Source organism: Pipistrellus hanaki (genome assembly GCF_964339955.1).
Source record: "Pipistrellus hanaki genome assembly, chromosome: 3".
In the NCBI taxonomy this organism is placed as follows: Eukaryota; Metazoa; Chordata; class Mammalia; order Chiroptera; family Vespertilionidae; genus Pipistrellus; species Pipistrellus hanaki.
Window position 1 is genome coordinate 27,126,815 of NC_140505.1, and position 15,878 is coordinate 27,142,692.

The 15,878-nt window shown below is 39.2% G+C and overlaps 1 protein-coding gene across 7 annotated transcripts in view; it reads right to left on the minus strand.

Moving 5' to 3' along the window:
- ARHGEF7 (Rho guanine nucleotide exchange factor 7) overlaps positions 1–15,878 on the minus strand; it is a 132,766-nt gene that overhangs the window by 56,747 nt on the left and 60,141 nt on the right. For all 7 annotated transcript variants that reach the window (XR_014794688.1, XR_014794689.1, XR_014794690.1 and 4 more), the window contains exons 3-5: positions 14,953–15,037; positions 12,072–12,202; positions 1,204–1,405 (exon numbers count right to left, since the gene is read on the minus strand). Coding sequence is in view for 4 of the 7 variants with exons in the window: in XM_084879818.1 (XP_084735944.1) it covers positions 1,204–1,405; positions 12,072–12,202; positions 14,953–15,037 (418 nt within the window). In the remaining 3 variants the exon portion in view is untranslated. The remainder of the gene's footprint in view (positions 1–1,203; positions 1,406–12,071; positions 12,203–14,952; positions 15,038–15,878) is intronic.

Genomic DNA, 15,878 nt, shown 5'->3' on the forward strand with positions numbered 1-15,878 from the left:
GAAAAAAAAGCAGGAATGAGATACTATTTCTCACCCATTAGGATGGCTATTATAAAAATAAAATTAAAAAAAAAAACACAACAACACACACACAAGTGCTAGAAAGTGTGAGAAATTAGAGCCCTTTCATATTGCTGGTGGGACTATAAAATGAGACAGTTGCTGTGGAAATAGCATGGCTGCTCTTCAAAATTTAACACAGAATTACCGTAAGAGCCATAACTCAACCCCTAAGTATATACCCAAGAGAACTGAAAGCAAGGACTCAAAAAGATACCTGTGTTCATAGCAACATTATTCATAATAGCCAATAGGTGAAAACCCACATGTCCGGCAATAGATGAATGGATAAACAAAACGTAGTTGTGAAACAGAAAACAAAATGAAGTTCGTGGCACAAAGCTAAAACCCATGTAATTCCCTTAAGTGATAAGAGCACTAGGAGCATCTTATGTTATACTGAGGTGAATCTCTGGATCAGTTCCCAGATGGGGCTGGTCACCAAAAAGACCCAGCCATGATTAGAAGCTTGGAATTTTCTGCCCTACCTCTATTCCCAGGAAGGGGACAGGGACGGGAGGTTTGAGTTAATGCTCAATGATGCCTGTGTGATGAAACCTCCATAAAAACCCCAACAGTATGAGGTTCAGAAAGCTTGCACGTTAGTAAATGCATCTACATGCCTGGAGGGTGGCACTCCTTAACTCCACAAGGACAGAAGGTTCTGTGTGCAGGAACCTTCAGGACCTCACCCTATGTGCCACTTCATTTGGCTGTGCATCTGTATCCATTATTATACAAAGGATCAGGAAACGTAACTAGCTAGCATTTCCCTGAGTTCTATAAGTCATTCTAACAAAATTTCAAACCCAAGGAGGGGGTCATGGGAACCCTGATTTATTGCCAGTTGGTCAGAAGTCATATAACCTCAATGTGGGGTTACAGTAAAAAATTACTTCCCATTGAACAAAAATAGGGAATTAAAATACTCAGCCCAAGGTAATTTATATAAATTCAACTGAATAAAAACACATAGTATATGTATATGTACATGTATATGTATGTGTATGTTTATGTGTATGTGTATGTATATATATGTGTGTGTGTATATATGTGTGTATATATGTGTGAGCACATTCATTTCTTTCTGTTCCTTCTCACCTAAGGAAAAGCACTGGTCCATTTTGCCAACACTCCACTTACCACTGGGCTTGATCTCTCGGACGTAGTTGCTGGGGAACCAGCCAGTCCTGCCGTTGTGTGTGCCCTCCCACCAGCCCCCTTCCTCCACTCGAGTGACATGGATGACATCTCCTTTCGTAAAGGAAAGCTCATCTTCATTTGTCTGTTGGAAGTTAAACTTTGCTCTTACTATCAGTTGATTGTTGCTATTATCGGTCATGTCCTAAAAAAGGGAGAAAAGAAGAAAAATTTCATGAAGTACTGTCTAAGTCATTATGGAATAATATATATTTTATTATTATAAATATAGTATGATTGCCCCTAAACAGCAGAGGAAGGTTTAACTTTGAGAAATTTAAGTTTCCTATCTCCCACAGTGCACCTTGACCATCCACCACCCCATTTCCAGTCTAGGAGGAAACTCTCTTAATAGCCTGAAAAGTCTTATTCCTGTCACTGTTATGTCTACATATACACATTTTCATGGACTTACATTATGCATACTTCTTTATAATTTATAAAAAGTTAATACACTGTAGTCATTTTTTCAGGAGTACTTATAGTTACTTTAATCTTAACTAACTTTATGGCTATGCCATAAATTAGTTAATCAATTCTATATTACTGGATTTAAGGTTATTTTGAGTATTTTTTTTATTGCAAAACAAGGCTGCATTAAAACTATATGCGCTTCTATCTTTGAACATATCAGTAAATAAATCTATTGTTAAACTCAGGTCACAGAGCATGTATGACATTCCCAATTTTAGTACCTATTTATAAACAGTCATCCAAAAACATTTTACAAATTTATACCAAGCTACATCCCAACCAACAGTATCTAACCAATACTGAATATTATCAAGTATTTTTATTCTTGCCAACTGGTGGGAAGAAATGGCACCTCACTTTAGTTTGCATTTTTCTCAGAGATTAAGCATTTTTACAGATCTCTCAAGTGTGGAAGACAAAGGCAGACTTGACTAGAGTTTCTTTTTATCTCCATCTATATCCTAGAATGGGTAGTGGAGGGACTTGCAATCCAGACACACCATAAGAGCAAACGAGAAAAACAAAAATCGTGCCCTCCTGGCCCAAGGAGCAGCAAAGGAGCAGCAGGCACTGACAGTGGGTGCAGGCACTCAGCCTGCACCTGGGTACCCACAGAGACTGCACAGGACATCCCACACCCCACAGAGAGCACCAGCACTCCACCTTCGTAGGTGATATTAACAAAAATTAGATAGGGACTCCCAGCCTCCACCCAAACCAAGTGGTAGCAGGCTACCACATATTTAAATATCCTATAATATTTAATTCTTATTTATCTATTTAAATTTTAACTATTACATATATAAATATAAGTACTTATATATTACATTACATATTAACTATTGTGCATTATAAATAAATATATAACAAGGCATCCTCCCCTGCTCCTCTGCACTCCACCCAGTCCCAGGAGACCTCCCCGACCCAGAATCTCCTCACATTCCATCCAACCTCAGGAGCGGACTAAGGCAAATTAAGCTGTCACTGGAACCTACAGTCTACCAACCTAGGCTAGAACCACTCACTAAACCAATCAGGGCCGAAGGCTGCTAAGATATAAGATTGAGGTAGGATCCAGCATCTCCTACCTAATACACTCTCCAAAGTCTCCAGGAAACAATAAAAAATAAATAAAAATAAAAAATAAAAAATAAAAACCCAGCTCATTCCAAGAACATGGAAAATCACAGCTTAAATGAGAAAAGAAACTGATACCAATAGCAAGATGAAGCAGATGCTGGGATCATCAGAAAAAGTTTTCATCATCAAAAGGCCTCAAAAAACAATTACAAATTCTCTCAATACAGAATAAAACAGAAAACCTCAGAAAAGAAACAGAGCTTATAAAATTTACTCAGTTTAAACTGACAGTGAAAAAAGAAAAAAGAGGAGAGCTTCAGGAACTTGTGGGAAATAACAAAGATCGGAGGCTGGTACCATCAGAGTCTTAGAGGGGAAAGAGAACAGCGCTGAAAAGTAGTATAAGAAATACGGTTGAAAGTGTCCCCAATTTGACAGAAGAATCACACATATAGTTTCAAGAAGCTGAGTGAACCACAAATAGGATTAGCCTAAAGAAATATAGACCACATCACATCACAATTAAACTTTCAAAAAACTAAAGACACACACAAAAAATATTAGTGCAGGATAAAAAAGACATCTGTGGATATGCGAGATCTCAAAACCTTTACTTCCCATGCACCCTTTCTCAAGGAGGTAGTGAAAGATGTGCTCCTTCAAAACAGGGGAATTATCCAAGAAAAAAATGATGGCTGGGAGAAAGCAATAGAGAGGACTCAGGTCACAAGGAGTCCGCAGGATGATGATGTAAAAAACCTCAGACAGGGCAGCTGGAAATGGCCTGGCTGATAACCAAGAAACTCAGTGAACCTGAAGATTTCAAGTTCCTTAGGAAGAGGAAGGTGAATATCCTAACATGTCTGAATGTACAAGAAGAGATAATTAGAAAAAGGCAAAAGACTAGGATTGCAACCTGCAAAGGGTACACAGAGAACTGAACAAACAGGCAATAATTATTCAGTCCAAAAAAGAAAGTGTTGTCATACAAGGAAGAACAGTCGCAGCACAGATCATGGCTCCATTATGAGTCTGAGTCTAACAATGTTATACTATCGGGTCTAGTAATAATTAATGTCGTTTTTAACATTCGTTTAAAATCTTGCTTGGCGTTGACTTGTATTGACATAACCTTCAAACACATGGTATCTGCAGAACGTGTGAAGTGCAGTTAACAAGTTTTGTTTGAAAAAGTTTGTGTTTGGTTTGGTTTTTGTTGCAGAACTAGGGCTAAGAAGATGGCGGATGAAGAGCATATTCGGCACTGCATGCTTTACGAGTTCCAATTAGGAAGAAAAGCAAGTGAGGCTGCAAAAACCATCTGTAGTGCTCTTGGTCAAGATGCAGTTAGCGCCAGAAAATGCCAGTGTTGGTTTGAGAAATTTCGCGAGGGAAATTTTTCGTTAGATGACAAGAGTGGTGGAGGCCGTGTGTCCAATTTTGATCAAGAAGCTCTTCAAGCTCTTTTGGTGCAAAATCCTCAAATTACCCAACAAGAGCTTGCGACAACTTTAAATTGTTCACAAAAAAACAATTTCCAATCAATTGCGTGCACTTGGCAAAGTCCAAAAGTTTGGAAAATGGGTTCCTCATGAGTTGACCGACAACAACCGTAATCAAAGAGTCACAATTTGCAGTTCGCTCCTCTCTCGTCAAAACCGTTTGCCGTTTTTAGAGCAAATTGTTACCGGAGATGAAGAATGGGTGCTGTATGTTAATTTGAAAAGGCGGCCTCAATGGTTGGACAAAAATGAGGCTCCGCAGCCCACACCAAAACCTGACTTGCATGCGAAAAAAGTGATGTTGTGTGTTTGGTGGAATTTTAAAGGAATTCTTCATTATGAAGTTTTACCATCTAACCAAACCATTACAAGTGCAGTGTATAGTGCCCAATTGGAAAGGTTAGCCCAAGCTTTAAGAGAAAAAGAACCCGCACTGATTAATCGGAAGGGCGTAATTCTTCACCACGATAACGCACGACCGCATACTGCAAGAATCACTGCTGAAAAACTGTGCCAGTTGGAATGGGAAGTTCTCCCTCAACCTGCATATTCTCCTGATATTGCCCCTTCCGATTACCATTTGTTTCGTTCTTTGCAAAACTTTCTTCTTGGAAAAAAATTTAATAATGAAGAATGCCTCAAAAATGCATTGACCGAATTTTTTGCATCAAAATCACAAGAATTTTACAACAGAGGGATTAAAATGCTTCCTGAGCATTGGGCACAAGTAGTAGAAAACAACGGCAACTATCAATATATTGTTGATTAAATTTTGTTGTATTGTTTAAATAAATTCGATTTTAAAAAGTATTAGAAAACGACATTATTACTAGACCTAATAAACACTGACCTAACAGACGCCAACTCATGAGGAAGAAGAACTGGGAAGAATTTATGCAGGAAAGGAGCTCAGAGGCAACAGAAGAGCCCCAATCCCCTCTTACACTGTGGGAAATACACATTGATAACTCTTCCAATTAAAAAAAAAGTAAGCTTAATATAGATATTTTATTTAGAGACACATAGGCAAATACATAAAGAATCAAGGGGAAAAATGGAAAGTTGTTGGCTCTACTGATTTTTTTCCTAATACCAAATCTTGGAGAATTAATTGCCTGTTTAGGTACATGTATCACTAAACAAAAAGATACAAAAGATAAAGCATAAACACAGTGTTAAGGCAAATCTTCAAGAAGAGGAGCTGAAAGAATTCCTAAAATATTTATTTATTATTTATCTATTTAAATTTTAACTATTTTCCTTATAATAAAAGCATAATATGCAAATCACAGAATGGCAGAACAACAGGTCAGTGGGGGGGTGAGATCAGGAGCAGGCAGCACCAGGCAGCCAAGACACAAGCCAGCAGGCAGAGGGAGGGGATGGTAATCAGGGGGCACCTCCTCTGATTGGCCCACCTGTCGCCTCCCACAGAGGGAGCGGGCCTAAGTCATCAGTCGGACATCCCCTGACTGCGAGAGGGCACAGGCCAGGCTGAGGGGACTCCCCCACCCGCCGAGTGCACGAATTTTCATGCACTTGGCCTCTAGTCCTATATAATTAAAGGTTAATATGCAAATTGTCCCCTGGACCAAGAGTTCCACTGGGAATTTGACCAGGGGCAGGGGCCGGCCAGGAAACCACTCGTGGCCCCTCTCCCCAGCCAAGCCCACCCCTGATCAATCCTGGGCAGGCCAGCCTGACCCCACCCATGCACGAATTTGTGCACCAGGCCTCTAGTATACTATAAATATTATGTTATGAATAGGTATATGTTATATTACATATTAACTATTACACATAATATGTAACAGTAACTATTCTATTTATAAATATTTAATAATTCAAATAATACATTAAGTATTATTTGAACATTTAATGCATACTTAATATTTAATACTTAGAATATTTAATGAACAAATATGCCTTTGACATTTGGCAACAAAAGCTCTGGCCAACACTGTCAACTCAAGCATAATGCTTGCTGGCACACTTGAATGTGAAAAGTGGGATAAAGCTCGCTTGTCCATGTGAAGCTCTCATTTTAAAAAATGGCACATTTTCCTGGTTCAATTTTCCTTGTTCTGAATCAGTGAAACATTATCGGGCTTATGATGCTGTATCAGATTCTCTCTTTCTGCAAACTATTGTCCTCACTCATCAGTTGTTGTCTAATAATCTTCATTATTCTCCTATTTGTGACTTAACCTGGCTTTCGGTAAAAGCACAGCAGCCAATCCTGGTGATCAAGTCCCACAACAGAATACAACACAACAAACAAACCTGCAGAGCAGGCCCCTAAGGAGGTCAAACTGCCCCTGGGTAACCCCACTACTCATCCCATCCACCTCAGCTCAGCAACCAGTACGGAGGCCCGCTCTGCACACAAGTTTGGCCTGACCCAAATTGAGGAGTGGTGACATCTTCTCAGGTCCTTATAAATGAGGTAAATTACATTCTCCCAACACTTATGAATTCTCTACACTCAAGGGACAAGTTAAGCAAGCACCACTGATACCTTCTCTGCTTCAGAAACACACTCCACTATGGAAAAAACAGATGTCTGAAAGAGAAGGTGAAAAGGCACAGAGTTGCTGAAACCGGTTTGGCTCAATGAATAGAGCGTCGGCTTGGGGACTGAAGGGTCCCGGGTTCGATTCCAGTCAAGGACATGTACCTTGGTTGCGGGCATATCCCCAGTAGGGGGTATGCAAGAGGCAGCTGATCGATCACTCTCTCTCATCGATGTTTCTAACTCTATCTCTCTCCCTTCCTCTCTATAAAAAAATCAATAAAATACTTTTTTTTTTTTAAAGAAAAAAAGAAAAGGCACAGAGTACAAGCAGCCAAGCTGGATCCATTTAGAATTTTAGACTCCATGAATCCAACCAGCACCTACTACAGAGAAGTATATACAGATTTTTACAATGTTGCTCTAAAGAATGAAGATTAGAGGGGAAGATGCCGAAGATAGGCTGAAAGGACGGTGCACTACAAAGAGCTGTACTCCAAGGACTCTCTACATAACAATTTCAGCCTAACATCACAACAGCTGAGTCAAGAGTGCTCTAGTCACTGTCACTAGTGTCACAGAAATCTGGAAAGAATGTATTTAATTCACTACCTATTGCTTTGGAATTTTTTCCTTCCCTTTTTAAAAAAGTTCTCCTGAAACTATACCTTGTCATCTATCTGAGCTCAACATGACACACCACAACAGTCTAAAACATAAGCTGAGCAGAAGAGGCCAGTTATAAAATAAGTATATGCTGTGGAATTCCATTTATGTAAAACACAAAACAGTTAAACTCATCTTTACTATTAGAAATCAGAAAAGAAAAAAAAGTCAACACAAAAAAAATGTCAACTCCCTCTCTTCCTAGTGAAAAGAGAGAGAAGGCTTTAACATATGTTGAAATTCACTAGGAGTATTTACCCTGTGTTAAAATATTTTTAAAAAAAATCAGAATAGCAGATGCCCTTAGGAAAAGCAGACACAACAAAGGCAGGCCAATTTGTCTCTTGGTCTGGGTGCTTACACATTGGAAATGTTCAACTTGTACAAATTTATACAGCAGTCTGCTTAGGATAAGCACAGTTTTATATAGATAGATATGTATGTATACCTATATGTGTATATGTATATGTATATGTATATGTATGTTACATGTCAATATAAGTTAATGATGGAAGGAAAATGAAAAGGGAAAAGGTAACCTTCACCACCAGGTAGGGCACACCCTAAGGTACCTCCCTCCTCTGGAAACAGTAATCTATACCCACCACATGCATTCTTAATGGCCTATTTCTGATTCCTATATTCAAAGCACCACCATCAGTATCTCACATCTGAACTTAAGTACTTTGTTTTATCCAATGTTTTGTAATTATCCTAATAATCCAGAACCAGGATATCCTGGTGTGCTGCCTTCACACAAACTCCTCCCTCTTCTCCACTCCCTGAAAGTACCTATAATCTCATTTATAGAAGAAAAGATTGTTGAGGAGTAAAAGACCCAATTTCTACTCCAATGGTAACTATCTACCAGTCCTGTGATCTTGGTAAATACTTATCTTAATTTCTCTAAGCTTCAGTTTTCTCATATAGTATTTCATCCTATACAATAAAAGGCTAATATGCAAACAGACCTAACGGAGGAACAACCTGAACAACCAAACAAAATTGAACAACCAGTCGCTATGACATGCGCTGACCACCAGGGGGTGTGTGCGGAATATGGCAGGCATTGGCCGCAGCGGGATGGTAGAGGTGAGCAGGGGCACCAGACTAAGGCAGAGTGCCGGTTGCTGTCATCAGGGCAAACTTCTGTTGGTTACTGAAAATTCTTTGCTCCTGCCAGCGCCAGCCCCACTTGCACCCACTGCTGGTTTGTACCCACTGCTGGTTTGCACCCACTGCTGGTTTGCACCCACTGCTGGTATGCACCCACTGCCGGTGCCTGATGCCTGGTGCCGGTCTCAATCACTCTGCACCATTAGTGGGTGCAAGCGCAGCTACTGGTCCTGATCGCCCCTGAGAGCTTCTCTATGTCACCCTGATCCTGAGGGACAATCAGAGCAGCAGCCACTGCTTGCACCTGCTGCTGGCACCGGCCCCAATCGCTCCGTGCAATGCAATCAGCGGATGCAAGCAGGGCCAGCAGGAGGGGGGCTGCCAGCAGACAGGGGGCCAGGGGACACAGTGGGAGGGGCTGGGCAGGGGCACAGAGGATGAACTGAGACGCGCCCCTGTGCCTACCACAGCCTTGCAGCCCACAGTTCCTTTCAAGGTGCACAAATTCGTGCACTGGGCCCCTAGTCAAATATAAAATACCAGAAATTAGACAATATTCTGTGGTTTCTATATTCCACCAAATACTATCAATTATGACAACAACTGTAAGACACATGCTACTTTCAGACACATTAAATTCTTTTTTAATAAAAAGGTCATAAAATTGATTAAATATGGCACGTTAGAGAAGCATAATATTTTCTAAGTTTATGGTAGAGAGGAACTAAAAATATTTTTTTAAGTACCTGTGTAATAGATTTTACTGTCTTGCATGCCTTGGAAAAACATTTTGTGAACTCAATAACAAAACACTAGAACTTTTCAAATCTGCCTTCATCACAAGGCAGGAAATCTGTCCTAGAACAAATAGATGATGAGTTCATAGACACTGAAGCAACATTATGCAGACAACTAGCACTGAGGTGGTAATTAGGCTAGACATTCTTAAATAGAGATGTAAGCAATTACTGCAGCACCTTGAAGATACTGATCCTTGCTTTTGGAATGGTAGTGCCTTACACAATTTCAAAGCTAAGCTTTATTTTAATGAAGTCACATAATGTTCAAGAAACTACAAGTTGCTTTTTTAGCTTAACTTTTTTATTATGGGAAATTTCTAACACAAATGTAGAAAATGATAGATATACTTCCAGGTTACCATCACCCAGCTTTAAATAAAAATTTTACCAATCTTGTTTCATTAGAAATTATTTTTAATGTAAGAAAATTACTATTAATAACACACAAAAAAAATCTAAGGACAAATAATTATCCTGACCCAGCATGGTAAGAGAAATCTTACCATGTTCATTTCAAATAAGTGTATCTACCAATCATAGACACAAAAGCAGGTGAGATGACTGAGGTCTTTTAACTTCTGCAGTAACTTAAAAAAATTTCTTTAGCTAATGAAAAATTAATCCTATACTTGCTGTGATCTCAGTAACATTCACTACCAACTCTACATTTAACTTTATTTTACTTCAAATTATAAATTTGCAATCTATTTTTAATTTACTCAAAAACAAAAAAATATGAAAATTGCCAAGGTTAAATGTGTGAGACAGTAAATATTTCTTCACCTAGAGTTTGCTGATCTCTCTTACCTTTTGTTCATGTATTTAAGTAAAGCTAATTTAAAATATTTTTCAAGTGGTTTGTGTTTGTTTGTTTTTTTCTTAATTTAACATTATAGTGCTTCCAACACTACAAAATTCCTCTACCATTAAACACTTTTTAAAAAAATATATTTTATTGATTTTTTACAGAGAGGAAAGGAGAGGGATAGAGAGCTAGAAACATCGATGAGAGAAACATCGACCAGCTGCCTCTTGCACACACCCCCACCAGGGATGTGCCCGCAACCAATGTACATGTCCTTGACCGGAATCAAACCTGGGATGGGACATTTCAGTCCGCACACCAACGCTCTAACCACTGTGTCAAATTGGTTTCGATTACCATTACACTCTTAACTTCATGGGTTCACTGTAAGGGTTATTTGAGTCCAAGTAAAGCACCTAGAACAATGTCTGGCACAGAAAAATAACTTAAAGCATGCTGTATTGGACACAAAATCAGAAACAGGATAACAGGACTTCTCTAAGAAGAAAAACAAAGATAAATAGCAATCAGAGTTAGCTTGAGTTCAGAAGTGCAGGAACATGTAAAAACTATGTTCCTTCTTTGGCTTTCAGTTTCTAACATGACTTCGTGTACTAAACTCAGATTTCTTTCCCTCTATAAACTATAGCTCTATTTTTATTTTTTTTTTGATCACCAGTTCAACAATATTTCTTTCTCTGTTGAAGTAAATAGAAAGATACGGTCCCCTAAAAACTCTACAAGAATTGGCCTCTCTTCAGACTCTGGTTACAAGATCATTTATGTTTCTAACATAAAAAAATTTACTAAAATGTTGTATGAAAGCAAGGTCACTAATCAAACTAAATGCCAATCATCTATTAGCTCAAAAGAGGGCTCAGTATTTTTTCACAATGACAACAGGGAGCAGCCTCATTCTGCTCAGCTGATGTGATGGCCTCTTTACACATTTTCTCTATTCAGTATTACATTTAATTTTTCCCGTTTCTCAATAACAATTTCACCGTTAATCCTGTATTCTTTGCTAAGAGCCCGTACTCTGACAATTTATAAATGGATTTTTCTTCACTTTCCAAGATGACTGTTGGTCTAAGTTTTCCTCCCATCTCAGTACCTCTCATTACAAAGGAGTCCTCCACCTGGCCCACACGGTTCAGTGGCTGAGCATCAGCCTATGAACCAGGAGGTCCGGGTTGGATTCCCGTTCAGGGCACATGCCAGGCTGTGGACTTGATTCCCAGTGGGGGGCTTGCAGGAGGCAGCCTATCGATGATGCTCTCTCATCACTGATGTTCCTATCTTTCTCTCCCTCTCCCTTCCTCTCTGAAATCAATAAAAATTTATTTTTAGAAAACAAAGGAGTTCCTCCTTCGTATACTGCATCCTGACTCAATTAAAGCACTCTAATCCATGCATTTATTAAGAGAAAAACCACTCTCAAGTCTTTTTAGCTTGCAGCCATTGGTTCTTCATGAAACTAAGTATTTTACAAATATATATTTCTTATTCCTACAGTTCTGTATATTTGTGCATAGCAGATGAGAAAATACTATGCAAGTGACCAGAGAAGTATTTTAAAGCACACATCTCTCTAGATAAACTGATTATGCATCTTAAGATGTAACACCGAAAATAACTAAAGTTTCTCAAAAGCAGTCATTAAGCATTATATCTGGATAATTTGGTGATGAGCAAATGCCAAACCCAAGTAAAATAACATTGGGGGTGGGGAGTCAAACCACCCCTCACTCTGCAACTCTTGTCAATGGAAGCATGTGCATTGCTCCAGATACACCTACTGACATACTCACTTCCCCACAAATTCCAATTTCAATAACCACCTCCCTCAAACTTACCAAGCTTCGATACTGGCCCTGGAATAATTTTGAAGTCCGACTGTGGGAAGGCTGGGATCCCAGGGAGTCAAAAGACTTTATCCGATGAGATGAGGGCCGGGCACACACAGAGTCACTTCCCAGTCCAATGTCTGAAAAGGTCGTGAACGGAGAAAAGAGTGAGCTGAGACGCCTGACGCCATGCACCCTCAGTGCACACCAGACTCTAAACTGGGGCAGCCCCTGAGGGACACACTGCAGACCACAACAAAGCAGGCCATTTATGCAGTACACAAAGCACAGCTTCTGTCTGCCACAGACTTGCCCTCATTGCCAAATCACCTTTCCAGAAATTAATTGGAGATAACTATTTATTAGCTCTTCGCTAGCATAATTTTCAGACTTGTGAAATGTTCTGTAACCTATTTTTAATACTTTCACTTCATCTGGAGGGGGAAAAAATACTCTTACAAATTCAACTATTTTGCAGAGCACCACCCCATACTCATTCCCAATATGTCACACCACATGCCCACTTCTCCAGGATCACCGTCTACAGAAGCAGCAGGAATTATTGAAAAACAAAAGGAAAAGACTTACTTAAAACCAACAGAAAATCCACTTGTAATTTCCAGCTAGAGAACCTTCTGAGATTATTTCCTCAAAATGAAGGCAGCCCAAGCTTTATTCACCCCACCAAGTTGGTGAAAGGATCAAAGGAAACAGCTGTGGCCCTGGCCGGTTTGGCTCAGTAGACAGAGCTTCGGCCTGTGGACCAAAGTGTCCCAGATTCAATTCCAATCAAGGGCACATACCTGGGTTGCAGGCTCCTCCCTGGCCCAACCCCTAACTGGTCAAGGCTCATAAAGGAGGCAATCAATTGATATGCTTCTCTCACATAGATATTTCTCTGTCTTTCCATCTCTCTTCCACTCTCCATAAAAATTAATGCAAAATATCCTCGGGCGAGGATTAACAGTAACAAAAGTAAACAGCTATTACTAGTAAAGTACTTAGTTCTCTCTCTTCATGATTAGACACTCCACACAGCCAACCAATAAGTAAATGTTAGCAAACCACTTCTTTGAATATGATTTTTTAAAAAGGAAGCCATGAATAGTTTTCTAAGAAATCACTGTTCTGAGATGCACATGCCTAGCAATTTCTTAAAGCTACATGGGAACCTTCTGTAAAAATGTCGTTAAACCGATGATCTCCAGGTCTATTTTCCTGGCAGATGCTTGGATTGGCTTACATCAAACATGTCAAACTTGTGGCCCACAACAAGTATTTTTGCAGCCCAGTCAATATAACAGTATATAAGAAACGTTTTAATAAAAATTTCTTAACTTTTACAATATCCTGTAATACATAATTATTAATAACAAACACTACATTCATTAATAACTGATTACTATAATCATATTCATTCATTTCCCTTAGGCGCCTTACATGCAGGCACACTAATATTAGTGGCAAATATTTTAGCAGGCGATTGCTATGTCATTTTTCTTGGACTGACTTGTTTGGTGTATGCAGCAGAAAATATTTCGCTTTCGGAGAATAAGAAAAATAAGTTTATTTGCATTATGCTTAATTTGTGCAGTTATTCAGTCAAGTTAATGTTCAAGAAAAAATATTAATTTTTATTAAAATATCCTATTATTTTATGTTAACTATTACTCATTTATTTCAGCCCTTTGTATTTATGTCTCTATTGAAATAAACCTACGTTCACATGAAAATTGAAGCTTTTGTTTTTTTGTAGCCCACATAAATTTAAACCTTGTTTATTTGGCCTGTGTTATCCTTTAAGTTTGCATGCTTGGCTTACATAGTGTCTTATAAAATTTGAGTTAGTTGTCAACAACGAAAAGTCTGAAGATGTCAGAGAAAAACCCAAACTTTCAGTTATTCTTGCAGCTCAGGCAGCCCCTAAACAGCCATACCAGCAAACAAGTGCTGTGAGGGGCACCAGGGACAGTTCCTGAGTGCAGAGGGTCTCCAACCCAGGATGACAGCCCAAAGTGTTCTGACTCAGTTCCTCCCGGACACAATGAAGTGAGTACACTCCATCTGAAGGGCAAGGACAAAAATGGGAAGAAACCATGACAAAATAAACTTAAGAGGTCTCTCTGATCAAAAGAGACATATCAAAGTCTAACTTTCTCCCAGAAATCTGTACCTAAAGTCTGTAAGAAGAAAAAATAAAAATGACCTTAAAACAAAAGAGCCACTAAATCCTTCTTTTAGATCCACAAGATAGAACTTCTCGGAGCTCGTGGGACAGATATAGCCCATAAGGAATTTGCACAGAATCTCTTCTTGTCTTCACTTTGGTCGGAGAGCCAGAGGAGTATACTGTGTCCCCACCTCCACTCACCCTCTCCATGAGATATGACTGGGGTTCAAACACTGTGAACCGAGTACCCTGAGTACGTACCCTCATAGCCCTCTGGAAACCTTACCAGGTAGGTATTTACTTTAGAGGCCAATTCATTGGCTACTCAATTGTCATGATCACACCTCAAAAACAATCATTAGATCTGCTAATAAATACGAGTTTTAATCAGCCTAACAAAAATCCTAACTCCAAGACAGCTTATGAGTGTCGCCACATGAATGAGACATTTCTCCTCTGCTCTATTTTCAGGTAGTAACTACTCTGCCCACAGAAAGGAAAACACCTGATATCCATCTGAGGTCCTAAAATGTAAGATTCTGTTCTAATAAGAAAGAAAAAAAAAAATCCCAGCAAAAGTGACAACAAAAATGTAATGCAATAAAAGTTTTGTTTTTTTTTAATTTTATTAATGCTTATTTGTCTTGCTAAAAGAAAAGAAAGGGCTTTTGCCCTTTTGTCTTCACACCCCATCAAGTTCAATTTAAAAAAAGATCTTACCTGCTGTTACTTTATTTAAAGTCACTAAGGAACTGAGGACCTTGTTAAAATTCTGCCCCTGGTACAAATCATTTGCATCAAACGTCTGAAAGGAAAAATTAAACAAAATTAATAGAGTCTTGTGTTGGGTGCAGGATAAACCAAGTTTTTGCAAAATGAGAGAACCACATGTAGGACTTCCAGGTGAAATCATAAAAATGCAGCACACACAACTTGAAAAATCAGGACCAGTGAGCTCAGCTTCCAGTCTGGGGGTGGTAGGTCCAACAGAATTCCCTTACAGATACCTAAAACCTGGGCCAGAGACCAACTCCCCAGATTCCTTCATAACCCTGACTGGAAGCCCTTCCCAGGTTAGGGAGCCAACCTAACCTGGGAAGCACTCCAATCCTTCTCTTTTCTGCCAGCACTCCAATCCTTCTCTTTTTTGATTAAGGCAGAGTCCACATGGCAGGCATACTACCAATTTCCTCTCCTAGTCACAGTCAATTCCAAAGCTAACAGCAGCAAAAGAGAAACACAGGCATCAGAATGGATGAGAGGAAAAGGAAAGGAAGATAAAAAGATGAAGATTCCAGAATGAGAACAGATATGAGGGCAAGGGAGTCCTTGACCCTCAGGAACAAGGGCTGAGGCCCCACCAGAGCTGTCTAATCTGAAATTCCTTCAATCTGAGCGGCCTAGAGACAATGGGAAAATGAGATTTTATTTGGGGCACATTAAAATAAACAGAGCTCATTCCCATACACTATCTGAAAGTTACACCACACAAAAATAATTTTCAATAATCAAATAATCCACAACTCTGCCAGAAAAATTATGAAAATATTTCAAAGATGCAAATAACAAAAAGATGTGGTATTTAGTTCCACCAAAATGTAAATTGTGTTAACATATTTCCAAGTTTCTCTCAGTGGGGCAAAAAC